Source organism: Amphiura filiformis, chromosome 2 (assembly GCF_039555335.1).
Source record: "Amphiura filiformis chromosome 2, Afil_fr2py, whole genome shotgun sequence".
Taxonomy (NCBI): Eukaryota; Metazoa; Echinodermata; class Ophiuroidea; order Amphilepidida; family Amphiuridae; genus Amphiura; species Amphiura filiformis.
The window spans coordinates 43464253-43486373 of NC_092629.1; the positions used below are offsets into that span (position 1 = coordinate 43464253).

General features: G+C 37.5%; 1 protein-coding gene across 1 annotated transcript in view; it reads right to left on the reverse strand.

Moving 5' to 3' along the window:
• Positions 1-2678: 2678 nt before the first annotated feature.
• Positions 2679-22121, reverse strand: part of LOC140146249 (uncharacterized) — a 200228-nt gene continuing 180785 nt past the window's right edge. Inside the window, exons 5-6 of the mRNA XM_072168031.1 lie at positions 5407-8263; positions 2679-4950 (exon numbers count right to left, since the gene is read on the reverse strand). Of these exons, the coding sequence (XP_072024132.1) occupies positions 7583-8263 (681 nt within the window). The 3' untranslated portion in view covers positions 2679-4950; positions 5407-7582. The remainder of the gene's footprint in view (positions 4951-5406; positions 8264-22121) is intronic.

A 22121-nucleotide genomic window follows, 5' to 3' on the forward strand; every position in this document is an offset into this window, starting at 1 on the left:
AAAAGTTTCCACGGTGACCTTTTCAGTCATACCTACGGTTAAGAGGTCATAGGTCAAGAAAGGTAAAAATTTCAAATTGCCCTATGGAGCTCAAACTTGGTGGGTGGGTGGACCATGGACTAACAAACAAAAGTTTCCACGGTGATCTTTTCGTCAGACCTACGGTTAAGAGGTCATGTCAAGAAAGTTCAAAATTTCAAATTGCCCCTCTGGAGCTCATACTTTGGTGGGTAGGTGGAAATTGGACTAACAAACAAAAGTTCCATTGTGACCTTTTTGTCAGACCTACGGTTGAGAGGTCATAGGTCAAAAAACAAAGCTTTCAAATTGCTCATGGAGCTCAAACTTGGTCGGTGGGTGTAACTTTGGCCAAGGAAGCCCAGGTTTGCGTTTGTTAGGTCATCCATGGTCAACGATTTTGAGATCTGCAAAAGCCAATAACTATGACAGCCGAGAACCGCGAAATACGGGTAACCGCCTAGTATGACAATAATAGTGAGCAATGACTGTCATATGTCACATTGATCTTTTAACTAACTCCTTGATTTGATGCAAATTGAAAAGAGCAACATTAATTTCTTGAAATAGACACTTCACAAAGACACTTACCATAACTTTACAGCTTAAACACATAATTAAAAGGATGTGCAATGTATGTGTCTAGTTGCATCATACAGTAAAGAAATTAAACACTGTGTTGCCTGACATTTCCAAGGGGGTTCAGTCAGTGGGTAATTTTCAACTTGTGGTTTTAATGATTTTTTTTCCTGTTAGAAACTGCAAAATTTTACAGTATCATTTGCAGTCACAATCTCCAAATGTCTATAAATCAGTCAAAATTGTAGAAAACAATAAAAATCCCTAGGAAATGGGCTCTTTTCAGAGCCACATGACTGTCCCGTGGATAACAGGCAGTTTACTTGAGGAGCTCTTTTCAGAGCCACCGACTCTTCAATAGTAGGAAATGGGCAACCAAATATAAACGGCTCTTTTCAGAGCCACCTAGCTCCTCATGGACTTGAGGCAGTTTACTTGAACAGCTCTTTTCAGAGCCACCAACTCTTCAAATAGTAGGAAATAGTAGCAAATGGGCAAACAACTCTTTTCAGAGTTACATAACTATCAGTGGACAAAAGGCAGCTCAATTGAATGGCTCTTTTCAGAGCCACCAAATCTTTAGTAGTGATACTAAAAATGACTCTTTTCAGAGTCACCTGAACGGCTATTTTCAAAGCCAATGAATCTTCAGTTAGAAAAGGGGCACCTACAACAGCTCTTTTCAGTGTCGACAAACTTTTAATTGACAAGGGGCAGACCACCTGAACAGCTCTTTTTAGAGTTATTGAATCTTCTATATACAAAGTCCCTTTGCAGAGCCACCATATCTACAGTAGTTAAAGTGCAATCTACTATCTTAATACTAATCACAGAGCGTCTGTCCACACGCTATCGCATGTGGGAGATATGCGCTATCGCGTGCGTAAGGTGCGCTATCGCTGAGTATCAACGAATCAATAGGCGTGAGCACCGTAGTACCGACGGATGCAGTACGCGCGCATCGGAAAGCATTACAGTGTGACTAACAGGTGCATCTCATCTCATCTCATCGGGCCTACAGAAACTAATTTCGGGGTCCTCCAATGTGGTAGCAGGACAGGGCTTGGAAGAGGCGAACGATGGGTTTCCAGATATGGGTACCAAAGTAAGCATCACAGCTACAAAACAGAGTTGATTAAGTTGTGTCAAGTTGGGTCTTGATCATTGAGAGACATTATATCATAGTAGTTAAGTTTGTCTGAGCTCCATTTCTTTAGTTCAAAATGTCACGGGTAACGAGTGTTGGGTAATTAGAGATAGGCCTATCATTAGAACAGCCCAACCCGAGAACCGCAAAATCTAGTATAGCTTAGTATATTATAGAGCTAATCCTGAAGAAAGCTTGACAGTTCTATATTTAGGCAGCTCCATTTGAAACTCAGGCTCCCTCTGTGGAAGATTCAGGTTGAATCTTTCTCAGAGGGTGTATGAAATTCAAATGGGACTGCCTAATGTGTTCATTCCATTTGAAATTCATACTCCCCCTGTGGAAGATAATTCCAAAATCTTCCACAGGGGGAGTGTTGATTTTAAGTGGATTAACCCAATGTCACCCCTTAGTAACTGCTTTGGGGTTAGGGTTCAATGATACACAGTTTTTGTTATTGGACATTTTATAGGATAAAAGAAAAAACAAATTGTTTTGAAAATTGTCAAAAATGAAAATGAGTGGGTCACTGATGTTATTTTCGGATTAGTTGAATTACGGCAAACAACTTTTGTTTTACTTGCGTTAACTATGATAACAAGACATAGAGAGGTGCAAGCATTGTTTAGTTTCTTTTGTTTATTGCTTATTTTTTGGTTTCATTGATGTTATTTTTGCTTTTCCTAAGAAATATTGTGAGATTTGCTTTCTGATTTATGCAATACAAAAAACGATTCAGAGCCATTTACTGCTATTTAATACTCTTAGTATAGAATGAGGAGGGAAAATCCCCATTTCAATTACTGTCAAAATTAAGCTATTTTTACTTATTAATGCATTTAAAAAGCTAATAAATTATAAGTACTTACGTTTTCAAATAAATTCAATCAATGACAATGACAAGGTATAATATATTATTATTGATTCTGTTTCATTTTATGGTTTTATTAAAAAACACAAATTCATTCACTGCATCTAATTTACATTTACTTTTTAAGAAATGTTTGATTTTAAAGAAATATTTGTTGTTAAAACAACAAATATTTAATAGAAACAATGCAAATTAAATACAGGGAAAAGAAGATCACCCATCACACACTAGACCATTTTAACATGATACTACAATGGAAACATAAAATGTTTATACAGGCAGATGAGCTCGAGAAAAAAATCTGGACATACCCACCTGCCTGTGTAGGGACTTGAACCCCAGACCTTCGAATAGTGTGTCCCATGCTCTAACCACTGAGCTGCACAGACTGTCTCAATTCTGGTACTTAGGCCAAAAAAAAATTGTTATGTTGGCGTAACCCGACCGACCCTATTATTAGGCCCGACCCTATACTTTTTTTTTTTTTTTTGAAAAAAAAAATTGATAAAAATACAATTGACCGACCCTAAAACAAGCAAAACCTTAATTTTTTTTGCCAAAAATACGAAGGTGCTCCTTGGAAAAATCGGAATCTTACTCAACCCGGAAGTACCAAACCAGTTTCATCATGGCAGCCTCCTCGGCCCGGCTACTCTTGACGGCTATTCTGTTTCAGTGGTTGGTAAATCTGGTTCAAAAACAATATTCCAATCGATTAGAAGGGTGGAATTACACGTTTTGGTCGGAGATTTTGCGCAGAAACTGTGTGATGAATTCCAACACGGATTTGTTGTGCAAAGAGTCCAGGCAGCGAGGGACAATTTGACTTGCGGTGGCTTGCGGTCCCTATCGAGACATGCAATTGATCGAGCCGTACAGGACCTTTCATACCGACATCTGGTATGCAGTTTTGAAGAAGTACAAAGAGTATTATATTTAAGATTCATACTGGTGTGTACTTCTAACAAACTAAAAGGAATGTTTTAACTCGTTCAACATTTTTCAAAAACAGTTCCTAAAAAAAAAAAAAATCCCTACCTACCTACCCTATTTTTGATCAGCCTGTTACGCCAACATAACAATTTTTTTTTTTGCCTTATGAATGAGCAGTCAGGGTAAACATTACAAACAGCACGCCAGCCTAATATATCATACATATCATGCATTACATTCTTCCCGTGTTTATTACAAAATAGTTTATTTATTTGTACAAAAATATGTTTTGTTGTATTTTATATATTTAACACACACAGAGATATATTATTGAAAGTCTTTGGTTTATTTTATGCATGAAGATGCGTCACATAAAATAATATAGTTAAATTGAATTTTGTTGTTGCAATTTTTATGTTATGTTACTCCTAGCTATGGTAGTATCAAAGGCAATGTAAACTTAGAGCTTTTATGCTTCAAGAGCAAAAAAAATCAGGTAAAAATTGCCGAGCTTGGGTATGTCAGTTCTTCTAGCCAATTTTAGTCCAAATCAATTTAATAATTTTGGCACAACACCAGCCCTGATTAACAATGCACATATTTCTTGTTTTTGTTTAATGTTGTTTTGTTTGTTGTGCATCAGTTTTTTCGGAAAAGATGACATGTCAATTTTGTTCACCATTTGTGATGCGATCAAGCAAAATCAGTCAGAACTCGGCAATAATAAATTTTCAGTTTCTTACAGGAGAGTAAAGGCATTTACAAAGCTGGATTTTGCAGAAAACCCCATTGAAATTGAACCAGTTCCAAAGATATGAGCAATTAATGACTTTCTAAAACAAGAGGAAACAAAAGGAAATACTCCCTTTGTTTGGCTTTATCTCAAAATCAATATTACTGAGTTCCGACTCATTTTGCTTGATCGCATTGCAATTATACATGTCAGAGCTCAGTATATATGTATAGATAAGATGAAGATAGACCTGGTATAGTAAAACATACACATTACATTCCCCGAGTATACTAATATGATATTTAGTCCACACGAAATATTCGTGCGGTAGACTCTTTTCATGCTCTTTCACCTGAAAGTATGTGAAATAGTGAAAGGTTTTAGCATAACAAAGAGCAAGCCCTGAAATCTCAGTGTACAAGCTACAGAGTACAAGCTACACAATTGTTTGTTTGTTTTTGTGCATCAGTTTTTCGGTAAAGATGACATGTCAATTTTGTTCACCAGTTGGCAATTCGCATTGCTATCATACATATCATAGCTCAGTATATAGATAAGATGAAGATAGACCTGGAATAGTAAAACATACATTACATTCCCTGAGTACACTTATGTGATATTTAGTCTGCACCAAATAGTTGTGCGGTAGACTCTATTCGTGCCCAGTCACTTGTGTAGAAACAGGGTTCGGTTTTTGCCGGCAAAAACCTGGCAAAAACTGTTTTTGCCAGTTTTTGCCTGTTTTAAACCGGCAAAAATGGCAAAAACTGGCAAAAACTCACATATAGTCACTCAAATATTAAAAAGTGACACAGAAAGCTCATAAACAGTAACACACAACTTTTAACGAATCATTCAACATATTTTTTGTCTCATTAAGTCCTTAAAATGAAAAAGTTTTGAATTTCATACATGCCACATTTCGGTTAACTGCACTTGAGCAATGAAAACGCATGCCTTTAATTTCTTAATATATTGCCTATAATTACAAAATCTGGCCTTGTTACACTCGGGAACTTATTTTTGTAACTTCATTATTTGTTTTGAGATGAAAAAACTGAACTATAAATCACTTTTTTAGTTTTTGCCATTTTTGCCGGCAAAAACTGGCAAAAACCTGCGAACCCTGTGTAGAAACAGCCTTGAGCACTTGAAATAGGGAAAGGTTTTAACAGAACAAAGAGTAAGCCCCGAAATATCAGTGTTTAAAGCTACAGAGATTAGCACTTCAGCATTACACTCCTTGAGTACACTAAAGTGATATTTAGTCTGCACCAAATAGTTGTGCAGTACACTCTTTTCATGCTCTTTCACCTGAATTAGGGAGCATGTGGAATAGGGAAAGGTTTTAGCATAACATAGAACAAGCCCTGAAATCTCAGTGCAAAAGTTACAGAGCATAAACTGTCTCATTTGCACAACAAGGAATAACTCGTCAAAGCCCTTTTAATTACAATTAAGTGATACCTGGTTTCTCATGTAGGAAAGTTGACATTATTCATTAGAAAAACATGATTGGTGTTTATACAAATAAAATGGAGTAGTCTGTATTCTCCAAACAGAATTTCTTTAGGTGCAATACTCGGGCCTGTCTTTTGGAATTTGAAGCTGAGGAGAGCATTAAATAGCTCTTTTGGAGCCTTCAAGGAGAGCTGTTTTAGAGCATAGAATGTAAGGACAGAATGGTCAACTAATGAGAGCTAAAGATTACTCTCCTAGTCTCCTATATCAGATTTAAGAAGAGCAGTAGAGAGCGATTGCTCTCACTCTCCTCAAAAGGCAGTCCCTTTCAAAATATAGTCAGAAAGCTGCAACATACTCATGGAATAACTAGGACTTCTTTCATATATTTTTATGACTAAACGAAACAATTGCTTATGCATAAACAATGTTTTAGTCATAAAAATATGTGAATGAACCCCGTTCAAACATAGCAACATTCTATGTGCTGTTATTTTCTCCACAACTAAAAAATGCAATAATTTTAGACTAAAAACTAACATTTTCTTTTCCTTTTTAAAAGTTTATCCATCACCAATTGAGAGAAAACGTTTATGTGCTCATGTCCATCATGTTTGGACAATGGACATATGTGCCTATATCAGACTCACAAGCATCCATACGTTCTAGTGTGGCTTGTTTACGACAAGAAAACTGGGTATTAACATTGTTTAAGACCGGCTACTGTCCAATCACACAATCTCTTATAAAGCGGGTATGTATAAACTACATATAAAAAGAAATTCCTGCGTCTTTCATTCACATGTCATTTGCTGCAGTCACCTACCTACCACAAAATATCCACATTTATCCACAAAGTTTTCATGTAAGAAGCTGGTCATAGCTCTGCCATGTCACACAATGCAGAATTTCACAGGGCCATTGCCATATTGGTCCATTCCATTTAAAATCCACACTACCTCTGTGGATGATTTTGGAAATATCTTCCACAGGGGGAGTATAAATTCCAAATGGAATTAGCACATTAACAGACTCTTTTTGAAACTCATCCTCCCACTGTGGAAGATTCAGGTCAAATCTTTCTCAGAGGGTGTATGGAATTGATATGGAATGAACATGTTAGGCAGCTCCATTTGAATTTCATACACACCATGAGAAAGATGTAACCTGAATCTTCCACAGAGGGAGGGAGAATTTCAAAAAGAGTCTGTTCATGGGCTAATTCCATATGAAATTCTTACTCCCTCAGTGGAAGATATTTCTACACATTGGTTTGATCCTTGAAACATTTACAACATGGAAGTTTGGCACATTCCTCCTTGCAAAACAAAATGTTTTCACTTGATATCTTCTTGATTGTCATGATTGTCAGGTGCATGGAAATTGCTTCAAAATATTACTCTGATGCTTAAGTTTAGATACTTTTGTGGGAGCATGTGTGGCCGAGTGGATACGGCGCCCGACTCATAATACATAGGTTGTGAGTTCGAGCCCCGCTCGTGCCAACGTGTTGTGTCCTTGGGCAAGGCACTTTATCCCCATTGCCTACTGGGTTTGGGTTGGATTAGATGTTTGTATAGTTGTTTGTTTCAATGTTGCAATATTGGCGCTGATTTAGCTGCTGCCTGCAAATTGCATTGTGTCTGTTTAGGTGTGTTTAATGTTCAATTCTAGCAATTTGACCTGCGGGTCACCATTAGAGTTCGAAATAAAAAAAACCTTCCAAAAAAAACCTTCCTTTGCCATAACATGGCACAAGTCATGGTCTAGAAAATGTATTTATGCTATTTTTTTTTCCATTTGCTAGACCAAGCTGATTTGTTAGACAGAGATTGATGGTTCACATTTGAAACGTTTGCCTCTTTGCCATCACGGAGGGCGCTTTTAAACTTGGTAGTGCAAGCGGCTTTTTGCTGTTCTGTTTCAATGTTTCATTCTCATCTTTCAAAACATTGATTTCTCTTTTCATATGGACAAAATCACGAAAACTAGGACTTTCATCCCGCTTTACCGATGGTGTGCGTCTTTTCTGAAGTTCTAAATCCCGCGCTCGTAACTCATCTTCAAGTCTTTGTATAATCAAAATAAGTTTATCCTTTTGAACAAGTTCAAATTCAAGATGTTCCGTACGCTCCTGAAGTTGTGTCCGTAGCTCGCGTAACACATCATCAAACTCCGCGACTTCTTTCTCTTTTCCCTGAAGATCCCGCGTAAGATTTGAAATGCGCATCCGGAGTTTATCCTGTGCTGAATTACGCTCGTAATTTCTGGCGTCCTCACCATCAAGCTCTGTTTCAAGATGACTCACCTTCAGTGTCAATTCTTTGAGCTTCTGTCGATATTCTTCCAGTTCCGACTCAAGGTTCCTATTCTTCTCTTCATATTCCTGTAGTTTTTCTGCGTCCGTCCTAAATCCAGTCACTTGGCTCCGGAGTTGCGCATTCTCTTGGTGAAGATGTTCATTCTGTTTTTTTAACTCCAGGATCTCAGCAATCGTTCTGTCCAGTCTTTGGTTAACAACCTAATACACATAGAAAAGGACAAAAAAGAAAGATATTCATTACTTCATCTTGATTGGAAAGTTGATTGATTGATTGGTTGAGTGATTGTTGACTGATTGTTTGTTGACTTATTGTTTGTTTGCTAAATTGCCCTTCATTGATTGTTATTGATTAATTGTTTGATTTTTATTGATTGATTGATTGACTGATTGTTTGTTGACTTAAGGTCTGTTCATGCTTCACTGCATCTGCGTTGTGTCACCGATATGTCGATCATTTTCTGTCGCAACTCAACGCAACTCACTGCAAATCCTGTTAAAATGAATTTCACTTTATTGCGATACTGCAATGCAGTATTTTGCTAAGAGACTGCAATGCGAGTAACATAACTCACCGCAATGCAGATGCAGTGAAGCATGAACGGACCTTTATTGTTTGTTTGCTTGATTGAACTTTATTGATTGAATGTTTGATTCTTATTGATTGATAAATTGATCCACTGATCTTGATTTAGTGATTGATCAATCAATCCAGACTATGTATTAATTCACTAATTAGTAAATTTTGCATGTGTAACTTGATTAATTACAATAAATTGATCATTAATCAATAAATTGATCATTAATCAATACATGAAACAATACATTGAAATATATACACCCAATGACCACATGTCCTTTAACCAATCTACAGGCAGTCCCATTGGGTGTTTCTCTGCGGAAATTTTAAATTTGGTTATGGAGAAAATTCTAATCCATATATAATTAAAAGCTTACGCTCTCCTAGGATTTTTATTGTGTATGCTTTCCACATAGACATGATGGATGTTGCCTGGTGTCAACAAGTTACAAATTTTCAGAATTTTTTAAAAAAATTTAAAAATTGTTATATTTCTTCAACATATTTGAAATTTACATGATTAATGCATTCAATTTAGTACAAAACATGCCTAGTATTGGTTCAGTGGTTCCTTAAATAGATCTGAAAATTTTATGAAAAAAAAATCTTGCGGCTTAAAGTTGGAATGTCTGTTACTGCATATAAAGCATTAAGAAATAAGATACTAAGATATAAGATAAAAACTTGATCCATCAGGGAAACAAGTTAGAAACTCTACTAATACTTAGAATTAATAACCAATTCACTACGTCTATTGCAAATGCCACGTCTCTAGAGTTTTAAATTCTAAGCCATATTGCACTAAAAGATGATGAAGAAGGGAGATTTAAATTATGTTGTATCATCTGAATTTTTTCTACGTCTTCTCTCCATTTTTTTTTGCTTATTATTAATCAGAAAGATAAGAAAACGTCTGATATATTGACCCGCGCATCAATTAAATGTCAATTCTCTGTGGGATTTTTAGAGATGGCATGCAGCCACAATTTTGAAAATGGGTTGCACGTGCAACAAATGTGTGCCAATGATGACGATGATGATGATGATGATAGTGGTCCTACTCATTATATGAGTCATCTAAAGTAACATGGAAACTTTTTTTCTCCCCCTCTCTTTATTTGTTAAAACAATTGAGGCAGATCAATACGAAGCCGGTCAGGTAACAAGTGTTTACATTACTCTGTTATTCTTATGTTTTTTATTTAGTTTTCTATAGAAATAGAATATTGGAACAACTTGAGTTGAACCAGACGAGGTTAAAAAGTTGAACAGTCCTTCATATTTTTTTTCCTTCTTGTTTTTATGTGAAATCATTTAAAGCTGTTGAAATAATGCCCTTTTCTTGAATACCTTATATTGTATCGTTGCATTGATTATTTTATTGGGAGAATTAACATTAATTTATATTAAAAACAATTTGAGCAAATAATTATATTAACTCTCTCCACGCGGGTGTCAATTGCAGACGCCAAGTTTCCAAAAAAAATCCAAAATTCAAAACATTTCAGAATTGTAAATTTTCATGACCATATTTGGAGTCAGCATGAAAAATGCATTAAAATGAGTACAAACAAGCTTAGTATTGGTTCAGTAGTTCTTAAGATATAGCTCTTGATATTTTCAGGAAATATTTCAATACTTTTTCCGTTGAAGTGCATGGTGGCTAGCATGCAGAGCATTTTAATGCTCTGCATGCTAGCCATGCACTTCAACGGAAAAAAAAGAAGCTTTCAGCCAGAGCTAGAGATTAGAATTTGGGGCTGGGGCAGATCCACAAAAGAATAAATGTGGTACGCCATGCCCTGCCCTAAAATTGCCCAAAAAGAGGAGGAAATTGAAAGAAATGAAGGCAGAAGAGAAAGAGGAGCAGTAGCGGCACAACAGGGGGGCATGGGGAGGGGCAAATTCCCCCCAATCAGAACTCTTTCCCCTGTTCCCCCCAGTAAAAACCCAAAATGACGAAAATTTTCACTTTTTGCAACATCTTTGCGCAAAATTTGTTGATTTTGCACCCTGAAATTCACTTTGCCCCCTCCCCGAAGATAAATTCCTGGCACCGTCACTGAAAAGGAGAAAGAAACACTTTATGCCCCCTACTTCAAATCCTGGATTTATCCCTGTGGGGGGGGGGGGGGTATTCATCAAGATGAATTATAATATTTTGCGGCTTTGCATGATGCATATGAATAAGTGCAAAGTGGTAAGGTATTAGCATGCTATTGAAGAGCCCCCTGAAAGGCCCCCGCTATATTGGTTCCATGGTCAAAGCCCCCAAATTAACAAGAGCCCCCAAACTATCAGGCAATGGCTCTGGGAGTGGGGGTGGGGAGCAAAATATATAGTGGAGGAGGATAAACTCAGAGAATTTACTTCAAATTGGGAATTGTCACACTAAATTTCAAATTTTATTGATTTCTTATTTTGACCAGGGGACGTCCCCCAATGCAATCAATGCACAAACAGGAAAATTAATACAAAGCAGCTTTTTAACAAATAACCTGTACACCACTTCTTTATCATCTCCCCAGTTTCACCATAACCATGATGATGTTAGGCCTAAAAAACAAGTCTCAAAGCGTGCAAAGATTTTAAAATCAAATGCGAAATTTGTTTTAACTTTAAATTTTTTCACTTGACTCAAACTTGGTCAAAATAAGCTTGAGATATAGGCCTATTCAAACCTTTCAAAACTTATCCTATACACATAATAGAACATTTTCACCAATTTAAGGTGGTACTACACCCCTTGGTAAATTTGTGACTATTTTGCATTTTTCTCAAAAACTAATAACATAACTGGTAACAAAAGTTATGTATATTAGAGGGGCAAGGAATCCAGTTGCTACGCTGGAATTTCAGTGACTCAAGACAAGCAGTACGTTATTTATGATAAGAAAAGAGGTACCACTAGAATGTACCTCATTTCTTAACTATTTAATGAACCACTTGTCTTGAATCGCTGAAATTTCAGTGAAGTAACTGGATTCCTTACCCCTATAATATACATAACTTTTGTTATCAGTGTGTTATTACACACTAAAAACTACAGGGTTATATTTTCCGTGGTCATTTTGAATTGACCACGTTTGGGGTTGTTTTGACCCTTCAAGGGGTTGTACTGTTTTAATTTGACCACATTCACGAGGTCATTTTAGCCACATTTAACGTGGTCAAAAACTTAGTGGTCATTTTGCCGATACGTCGCCGGCGCATTGATATCAGTTTCAATCTTCCGCTTTGAAAATCTCAATTCATAAATGAGTTTAAACATGAGCTGCAATTAATGTTTGTTGATTAATAAATAAAACTAATTTTTTGACCGAAGTTACACAATTTGTCAACTTTATAATGACTTGCATTTGAACTATTTGCACACACGGTGTGCATCGGCTCACGTGGTCACATCAGCGCCATATTTGTTCTGATTGTGCAGCTCAGCGGATTGTCGGTGTGCTTGTCTGCATGATGGAATATGAAAAGTTAGTTGAAAAGTGAGACTGCAAGGATGCATAGACCCTTGTCTATGCACGCAGATTCATTCCAATTTCATGCTGTCGTGGCTGGTGTCTTGGCTGCAGTTGTTGTAAGCTTATATCATGTAAGCTTATAATACGTGAACTGTCATAGGCGATGACTGACTGTGTGTGAGTGTGATACACAGATGCATTTTGCAGTTTGCTGTTTATGTAATGCTTTCTCTGTGCAGAAACACACTTATGTCCTGGTGGGACCAGCATGACCATAGGCCTACTAAAAAATCCAAACAACCCCTAAATGTGGTTATTGAGTAACCCTATAAAACAACCCTTTCAAATGGGTCATTTCATTTGACCCCGAAATGAGGTCATTAAGTAACCCAATAAGGCAACCCTTTTGAAGGGGTCATTTCATTTGACCCCGAAATGTGGTAATATTTTGACCCCAATGGGGTTACTATTTGACCCAAATACGTAGTCATTGCAATGACCCCTACCAATGGGGTCAAAATGACCCCGTTAGTGGTATGGTGTTTAGTTGATAACTATGCTGGGGTCAAAAATGACCCCGTTTGGGTCATTTTTTGACCCCGTAGTTTTAAGTGTGTAGTTTTTGAGAGAAATGCAAAATTAGTCACAAAATCTAGCACAGGGTGAGAAGTGGCTAACTTCTCCAATTGCGCAGTAGAGTGCACACCAGTAAATACAAGTCTCCTACACCCTGGGAGAAAAAAATCAGTGTTTCAAACGAGGAAACGTGCAATACGACTGAATTAAATCCATTAGAAAAGGCTTAAAACCCAACTATTAGGCCCTGATTCATATTTAATCCTCATTTAGGTCTGGGAAATAGATTGTCTGTGAAAAATGAGCAGGATCTGACTTTTTATTACAATTTGGCTAAACTTTCAAAATGTGTTACATTTCAGAAACACCAAGCTATTCGTAAGGTGGCGTACGCTGTATGGGCTATAGGGTGATCTAGTCGGCATTTATCTGGAAAAAAATGCTGGACTCCGTATATAATTTCTACAATAGATGACTTCATCTGACCTTCGACTTGCAGAAAGGGTAAGTTTTGAAGAACTGAGTCGCTCTGGAGTCAAGAAAATTACATTTTCCTGGACCCTGTTTGTACAGAAAGTCAATGGGAGCTATTTACTGGTGTGCACCAAGTACAAAAAGAATGAGTGAGGCAGCTTTAAGACATACAATTTAATTTTGCCTTATATCACAGATAGACGTAAATTGCTCTATACATAGAACAAATCACCAAATATATAGAAAAGATATCTACTTCATTTCATACAGTAAAGCAATTAAATTCACAGAAATAGCTATAAATTTCCCTAATAGTAATAAATCCATTCTCATCTTTTGCTGATTCACCAAAACAATTGTGTGTTATTTTTAAAACAATTGAATGTTATTTTTAACATGAACATAATGATAAGTCATAAATCTTTTGAGAGCATAATGACATCGCAGAAGATGATTTTCCCCCCTCTGAAAACTTTTCTTAAATCTTCCATGGGGGAGTCTGGACTTTAAATGGAATAGCCCAATTGAAGTCTTGGGTGCTAAAAAAATGTTTTCCCCATGAAAATTAAGAAAAATAGCTTTTCCCAATGAAAATTAAAGCCATATTATAACATTTGCTGAGGATGACGCCCTCACTGATTTTTTAAAATTCTTTTTTTAACACGATTATATTGTACTGTATTCAACCAGTGGACCCTGCAAAAATCAAGACTCTAGGTGCTGTAGTTTTGTCAAAATCCGAGATTTTGAATAAAACGATGGAACCGCCTTTATTATTATTACGATGGAATTATTATATCGAACGCATACACGATGTTCATAACACACAGTATGTACACGGCGTGCGGGATGGTGATATACACAACAAAGGTTCGTACCATAACATGACCGAAGGAGTGGTACGTATTGGCGACATGTGCGCTGGTAGTAAATTCCAATTTTCTTTGCTTTGTCGTAATTGTTCGGTTCAAAAATAAAAGGGGATATATCTGACAGTAAAAGCTAACATTTTATGGCAAAGAAATGCTAATCTATTTTGCTTGAAAATGTTATAATATGGCTTTAAGATAAAATGTCTTTTCCCCATGAAAATTAATAAAAATGTTTTTCCCCTTAAATTAAAGAAAAAATGTCTTTTCTCTATCAATTTTTTTTCAAACTCATGAAGTATTCTCTGTTCTCAAATGTTTGTCTAAATCAAACGTGTAATTCTGTCACAGTAAGCGAACCATTTTGACGGTACACATGCTAAAATGGTCTCATTTTTTAAGACTTGCTGCTTTCTTTGCGTTGTTTTTGGTGGATTTATTATCTTTTTGTTCTAGACTCTGCGATGCAAATATGAATGATAATGTTGCAAACAACTGATCCTGTGCTTGGCACACGAGGGGTCTAAGGTTTGAATCCCGGGGGTACCAAGTGACTTCTATCCTTTTCTGTTTCTTCCTTAACTTCCGATAGCAAAAAGCAGTGTTCAGTGTACTGTTAGGTTTAATAATAAACTATTTTGTATTGAGAACAGCATTTCTTTGCAATCCATGCCTCATCATACTCCATTTGAGGATAATACACATGCAATACTATCCGCTGAAATCTCAGATTATGAAAGTTAACTTATATGTCAGAAATTGGTCAGCGCATTGAACTAGATCACGGTAAAAACTTTGAAGTCATCCTCTTGACCAATAAACTAATGTCCTAAACTCGCACAAGAATGTGAGAACATCTCCTATGCGAAAAAGGCATGGTTGAACTATGGTTAACCATGGTCAACCATGGTTCAACCATGGGTTTTGACCATGGTCAAACCATGGTCAACCATGCTTTTGAAAAATGGCACCACGGCCAGAGACCATGGTCAACCATGGTTAACCTTTTGACCATGGTCTATCTAAAGTGACCATGGTCAACCATGGTTAAAACTTAGCATGTTTGACCATGGTTGAACCATTGTCAACCATAGTTCAACAACCATGTTTTTGACCATGGTCAACCATGTTTTTGACCATGGTCAACCATGTTTTTGACCATGGTCAACCATGTTTTTGACCATGGTCAACCATGGTCAACCATGTTTTGAAAAATGGCACCACGGCCAGAGACCATGGTCAACCATGGTCTATCTAAAGTGACCATGGTCAACCATGGTCAAAGATTTGCATGTTTGACCATGGTTAAGAAACAATAGCAATCAAGGAAGAAACAATAGAAAGAAACAATAGCAATCAAGCTTAAACTTTAAATTAGCACCCGATAGAGGGCAGGGCCTGAAGAATGAGGTAAATTACAGGGGGGGCCGGCCAAGATTGGCTGAATTTTGACGTTGTCATTGGTTTTACACGTAAACACAAAAATGTCTCAAATTATTCCAAAACTGTAATGTATGTTATTAAGCACTATTTTATCAGTCTAAATCCGTTGAGGTTCGCCAGTGAACCTCATTGTAAGTACTGTTTTTTGAATGTTTTGTATGAATAACGCACGGTATGTTTATGATATATACCTAAAATTTCCTCCATTGTGTATTACGGTTCGCTTGGTCTAATGGTAACGGGTCTCGCCTGCGGTGCATAGGGTCCCGAGATCGAGTCCCGCTCACTCCCGGCTATAATTTTTTTTTTTTTTTCTTTTTTATTTTGAATCCAAAAATATTTATTTTTATGTGAAAATTTATACATTCACCGAGAAATATATTTTGTGCATTTTTTTTCTGTAACGGGGCCAATAGAGCTAAAAACACAACTCAGCACGGGGCGTCCAATGTCCAGGCAGTGTTGCCGTCATATTGTCTGTTTTGTTTACGATATTGGCTGTTGCCACTGTGAATAATGTAGTCCACCATCGTCTGGTAAATTATGGGGTAAATATTTAACGGAATAAACTGCATAATCATATTATTTAGATTTATTCCGTTAAAAATCTTATTTTAACTTATCAAATTACTAGTTTTTATATTCTATGGTGTCAAATATTTATTCACAACGTTGTAAATACGCATTAAATACGATTAATAACAACAGAGGGCACTTTTTCTCATTCACTACCCAGAGTCAACCATGGTCAGGTGAGGTGATGACCATGGCTGACAATGCTCAGCCATGCTAAAGCATGGTCGACCATGGTATACTTAAAAGTGACCATGGTCAACCATGGTCAGGTGAGGTGATGACCATGGCTGACCATGCTCAGCCATGTTAAAGCATGGTTGACCATGGTATACTTGAAGTAACCATGGTCAACCATGGTCAGGTGAGGTGATGACCATGGCTGACCATGCTCACACATGCTAAAGCATGGTTGACCATGGTATACTTGAAGTGACCATGGTCAGGTGAGGTGATGACCATGGCTGACCATGCTCACCCATGCTAAAGCATGATTGACCATGGTATACTTGAAGTGACCATGGTCAACCATGGTCAAGTGAGGTGATGAACATGGCTGACCATGCTCACCCATGATAAAGCATGGTTGACCATGGTATACTTAAAAGTGACCATGGTCAACCATGGTCAAGTGAGGTGAAGACCATGGCTGACCATGCTCGGCCATGCTAAAGCATGGTCGACCATGGTATACCATGGTGACCATGGCAACCATGGTTGACCATGGTCAAGCCACCATGGCTGATCATCGCTGACCATAGTTAACCATGGTCAACCATGTTTTGACCATGGTTGACCATGGTTGACCATGCTAGCACGGTTGACATTTCGCCTAGATATAGCAGGTATTACTTATCATTGACTAAAGAAAGTATCGTTGCTGGGCGGGAAAAACCTCCTATGTGCTTTTGGCCCCTGTACATGTTTAAAACAAAACTACCAACAGGAGGTTTTGCTTTAAATGTGTTCAGGGGCCAATGACACATAGGAGGTTGTTCCTGCTCAACAACGGTATGTTGAAAGTTTGAAACACAGATCCTGAACATTTTTGTTTCCAGGATCTGTGGTTGAGAAAATTCTATTTAAAGTTACTAACTAACGCAAGGAAATTGTATAGCTGCCACATGCACTTTTCACAATAATCCGGTAAATGTCTAATTTAAGACAGACCATCACGATTATGCTAATTAGGGTCAGGGGTTACTAACCCCAACCCTTTAACCCTAACCCCATAACCCCTGACAATAATCCTGGGTAAGACACGCATGTGGCTTATTTCAATAAAGTTTTAAGGTATCGCAGATATATGCTTTTAAAGATATAGATTAAAACAGACAGAAAACAATAAGGAAAATAATAAGAATTTTGGATGCCACTGAACAAATGAGATGCCATTTTAAAGCTTGCAAAATGCTTGCAAAGCAGAAATACTGAACTCAAAATTGACTTCACCTGCAAAGTCCCCCCTTTTTGTGATATCCTGCATCACAAATGTTCTTCAATAATTTTACGATATGTAAGATACATCCTTCATGGTTGTACTATACATTATCTTTATATACCGGACTGCAATATTTCTCATGCATATCAACACTCCACATTGTTGGTTTTATATGTCAGACAGTACCGAAAACAATCCTCAGTCCAAAATTATTATTTAGATCAACCTCTTGACCATAAAACCAAATACCATAACCTCTCACCAAAAATGTGAAAATATTGGAACATAACACCATGGCAACTCATCCAATCACCTGCTAATGGGTGGCGATGCAAATCAACAATTCCTCTTTCCCACTTTTACGCAGCTTAACCTTTGAAATCGATATGACGCTTTTTTCCTGAAACGATTCAACTTCTCCGCTTCTTCTTCGTCTTGACTATCTTGTCGGGTCCAGGTAAAAAACAAACGTGTATAGGATGATTGAATTATGCATGAAGAAGGCGATGTATTTTGCCCTAAAACACTCCTAGAACAATATTGACTTATGGTGATTTCGTTTTATTCTCTCTCTCCTTGTCTATGTTGGGGAAAAAAATTAGAAAGTCATTAGTAAAAGTGTGAATTAGGCTAGTGAAAGAATGCATCTATGGCAATTTGGATTTGCTGCCTGCTTGTTGCTTGTTTAGCAGACAAACAAAATGACAGACAGGAGGGTAAATATGGCAGGAGGGGAGAGCGAGGGGGTATGAGAGGGGTGGGGGTTGAGAGGAAGGGTGAAGAGGGGAGATAGGAAAAAGAGACACAGATAAAGATAATTTGAGAGAAAAGAAGACAGGAAAAAGTGAGAAGACAGAAAAAAGGGCATACATACAGACTCCCACACCCCACCCTCACATACTGGAGAGGTGGTAAGACATGTCAACTGTAGACCCCCCAAAAAACAATATGCAAACATGGACCCAAATTTAATATCAAACCTTGAAATTATTCAATTATTATTGAAAACACCACAAAAATAGTGCATTCCCATGTCATATTTTTTGCCCAAATATCTAAGTGTGGGCTCATACCACCTCCTGCCCCCGCATGAGCACCCTGGGATTTGATGGTGTGGGCTCATGCCCCCCTCATACAAGAGCACCCTGGAATATGATGGTGTGGGCTCATGGCCCCCCCCCCCAGCACCCTGGGATTTATCAGAACAAAAAGACACCCTTAAACTATAGACCCGTTGACCTATGCTGCAATCACGCATACTGCCAAATCAAATCCAATTATAAACCATCTGCATTGATCTACTACCGGTACCTCAACAGAGGGTGACGTTACTGATTTTTAACAGTGAAAGCCAATTTTGCAGTGATCACTAAACACACTATACACGCTCAGTGAATCACCTTAACCCCATCTGCCAATTGGCCAAAAAGAAGTTTTCATTATCAATTGGACCAATCAGCAACATTGTTAGAATAATTTCACCACACAAAAAAATTGGGGTGAATTATTTGCAAAGCTCCATTCTGATTGGTGATTAAAGTGAAGATATCATGTAACTGACCAATCAGAGGCAATGTTAGATCGGCAGTTAGTGCTCAGTGGGTTAAGGACATCATGTGTTAGATTATAGGGACAATTTATAGTAAAATGACTTGGCATTCTGCAAAAATCATAACAATGGGCAATTCCTTTTAAAATCCACATTCCCCCAGTGGAAGATTTTAGAAATATCTTCCACAGGGGGAGTATGACTTTCAAATGGAATGAACACATTAGGCAGCTCAATCTGAATTTCATACAACCTCTGAGAAAGATTAAATCTGATTCTTCACAGAGGGAGGGTGAGTTTCAAATGGAGCTGCTAATGTGTTCATTCCATTTGAATGATATTCCCTGTGGAAGATATTTCCAAAATCTTCCACAGGGGTAGTGTGAATTTTAAATGGAATAACCCAATATGCTAGATTATATATTTTTTGTCTCAACAGCCACTCAGTATACTGAAATTGTGCTTAACACCTCTCCCCCTCCCCAACTACTTATGCTCCTGCATAACAGGGTAGGTATAGCAAACATGATAACCATTTTGCTCAAAAAAGTTTTGGTTAAAATCTTCCTCATGTTTTGACCAGGGGACCCCAAGCAACCCCCTCCCCTCATTGGTATGTCACTGCCCAGTAATTACTCTATCCCTGTACCCTTATTCTAAAATTTTGAGGTAGCTTCCGAAGCAAACACAAATCGTTTTCAACATTATTTGCAAAAGGTTAGAAAAGAATTCCAGAAAATGTTTAAATGTTAGGTTATGTAAAGGGTATATAAAGGGTATAAAATGTTTTCATAACATTCAAAATCATTTTTTGAAAACTTACTGCAAATGTTTAATATTTATATGTTGGCAAAATATTGTGCAAAATGTTTGCCATATTGCAATAACAGTTTGACAACATTTTTATAAATGTTGTTGTAGTGTATTTTCATACAATACGTTTAAAAAAATTATCATGACTTTTATAAAACCTGACATTTAATTTTATTAAAATGTTTTGACCAAAACCAAATCCCAAAATAAAACCTGTTTCAAACATTTTAAAAATGTGTTGTGTTTGCTGGGTTATTGGTATTCAAAGTATTTTTAGTAGATCATGAATTAAGCATTGCAAACCATTGTATATGAAGGCATTAGAGTGAGTATTTCAAATGGAAGTTACCCAATTGTCTATTCGATTCAAAACTCACACTCCCTCTGTGGAAGACTTTAGCTAAATCTTCTACAGGGGTAGTGTGGATTTTAAATGGAATAGCCCAATATCTGATTCTTTTTCTTACAGAACCAACTAGCTACAACTTGTAGAGAATGAGACAGAAAAACTCTGGCAATTTTAATCAAATATTCTGCTGTTTCAAATTTCGTCTCTTGCAATTACAAAAAATGAAAAGAAGGGGGAGACGGCATTTGTGTAAGGGGAAAAAGAAACCTAGGTATGGGTCTGTTGCCCGATTGCATATGATCAACAAAAGACAAACTCCCGACGGGGTATTACGATAGACTCCGTCCGCTCTTGGAAAAAAGACGCATAGAACGAGATTAAGAGTTTTGGGCTGTGAAATGGTAAGACTTAGAATCATGAAATATAGAGAATAATCTTAGTTGAAATCTGATAGGGGTTCTTGTCAAGGGACATTGGCTGAGTATAATGCCGGGCTTTGCCGCGCTAGCGGGCTCGCAAATTGTGTTGTCCTCCCGCGACCTTTCCCTCATGGCAAAGTGGGAGGGATTTAATGAGCGTAGAGCATGCTGAGATTTGCCATTAAGAAGCTAGCATCATTTTTTATTGTGTTCACTGTCTCTCCGTCGTCTTTTTCCCCAGTTTGGAACAATAGCAGAGCGAGCAATTTTTCAGGTGTTGGTTATTGATGAGCCTAGCTAGCGTTGTAATCTGTCGCTATGCCGATTTTGGTCCCAGGCAACGTGGCACTAGCTAGCCAGCGAGATCCCTTGGGATGTCAAAATGGCAAACAGGAGAGATTGCACCACCACGTTGATTGAGTTTTAGTGAGTGTAGAAACTAATTTCCCATCCGAATCACGAAAAGTAATTAGAAGTTGAAAAAAAAAATTGGGCCTTGGAATAATCCAAATAAGATATTGAAAATGGAATGAAAGATTTTGCCCTGCAACAGTTTTTGTTTCTACTTCTAGCTTTTGTCTCTCATTATTCTCTCCATCGAAAAAGCTTTGCACGACTGTCTCGATCGTGATTTGCCAGGGTCCCCTGTGACCGCATGCATCGCTAATTGTCAATGCCGTTAGCTTGGCCTTACGTCACTTGTGGTTCGTTTGACTTGAAAAGGAGAAAATAGTAAATGATTCAAGAAAATATAACAAAACGAGTAAAACAGAGGGAAAAATACCGGGAATATATCACATGGTAAGGGGAAGCTTGTAGTGTAGATTTAAAACAAAATGGATACAAGAATCGGATAAGCTGTTGCCGTTAGCAACGCATCATTCTTGGGGTGTATAGGGATGAGAGAAATGTGGGTCATACGTTTAACCTCTTGTTTTATTCATGAGCCTCCAGCGAATCACACAACAAGTCATAATGACCCAAGAAAAAGTTTGCTTGCCACTTGGCTGGTAGGAAGTCATCATGCTATTCCATTTAAAATCCACACTATCCCTGTCGGAAGATTTGGGAAATATCTTCCACAGAGGGAGTATGAATTTTGAATAGAATACACAATTGGGTTGAAATACTCACCTCACTTGTGGAAGATATAAGTATGGCCATAATACATGGGGAGTATGGCTTTCAAAATGAATAACCCTGACCAATTACTTAAACCCATATTGAATTTTCATACAATTGACACAAAATTCACAACATGTTTTGCCTGTGTAATTCGTACCGCACATACTTTGACATAGGGAAAGAAACGAGCTGACAAACCTGAGTCTCAATCACCCCTTGACCCTTACAAATGAACTGGCAGTTTTATACATGCAGTGTCAGTAGCGTAACCAGGATTTTAGTGTGAGGGGGCAAAGCCAAATTTTCGTCCCATTTGTCAATTTTTAGTCATTTTAGGGACACTTTACTCTTTGCCGTCCCCATTTTATCCCCGAAAATTTC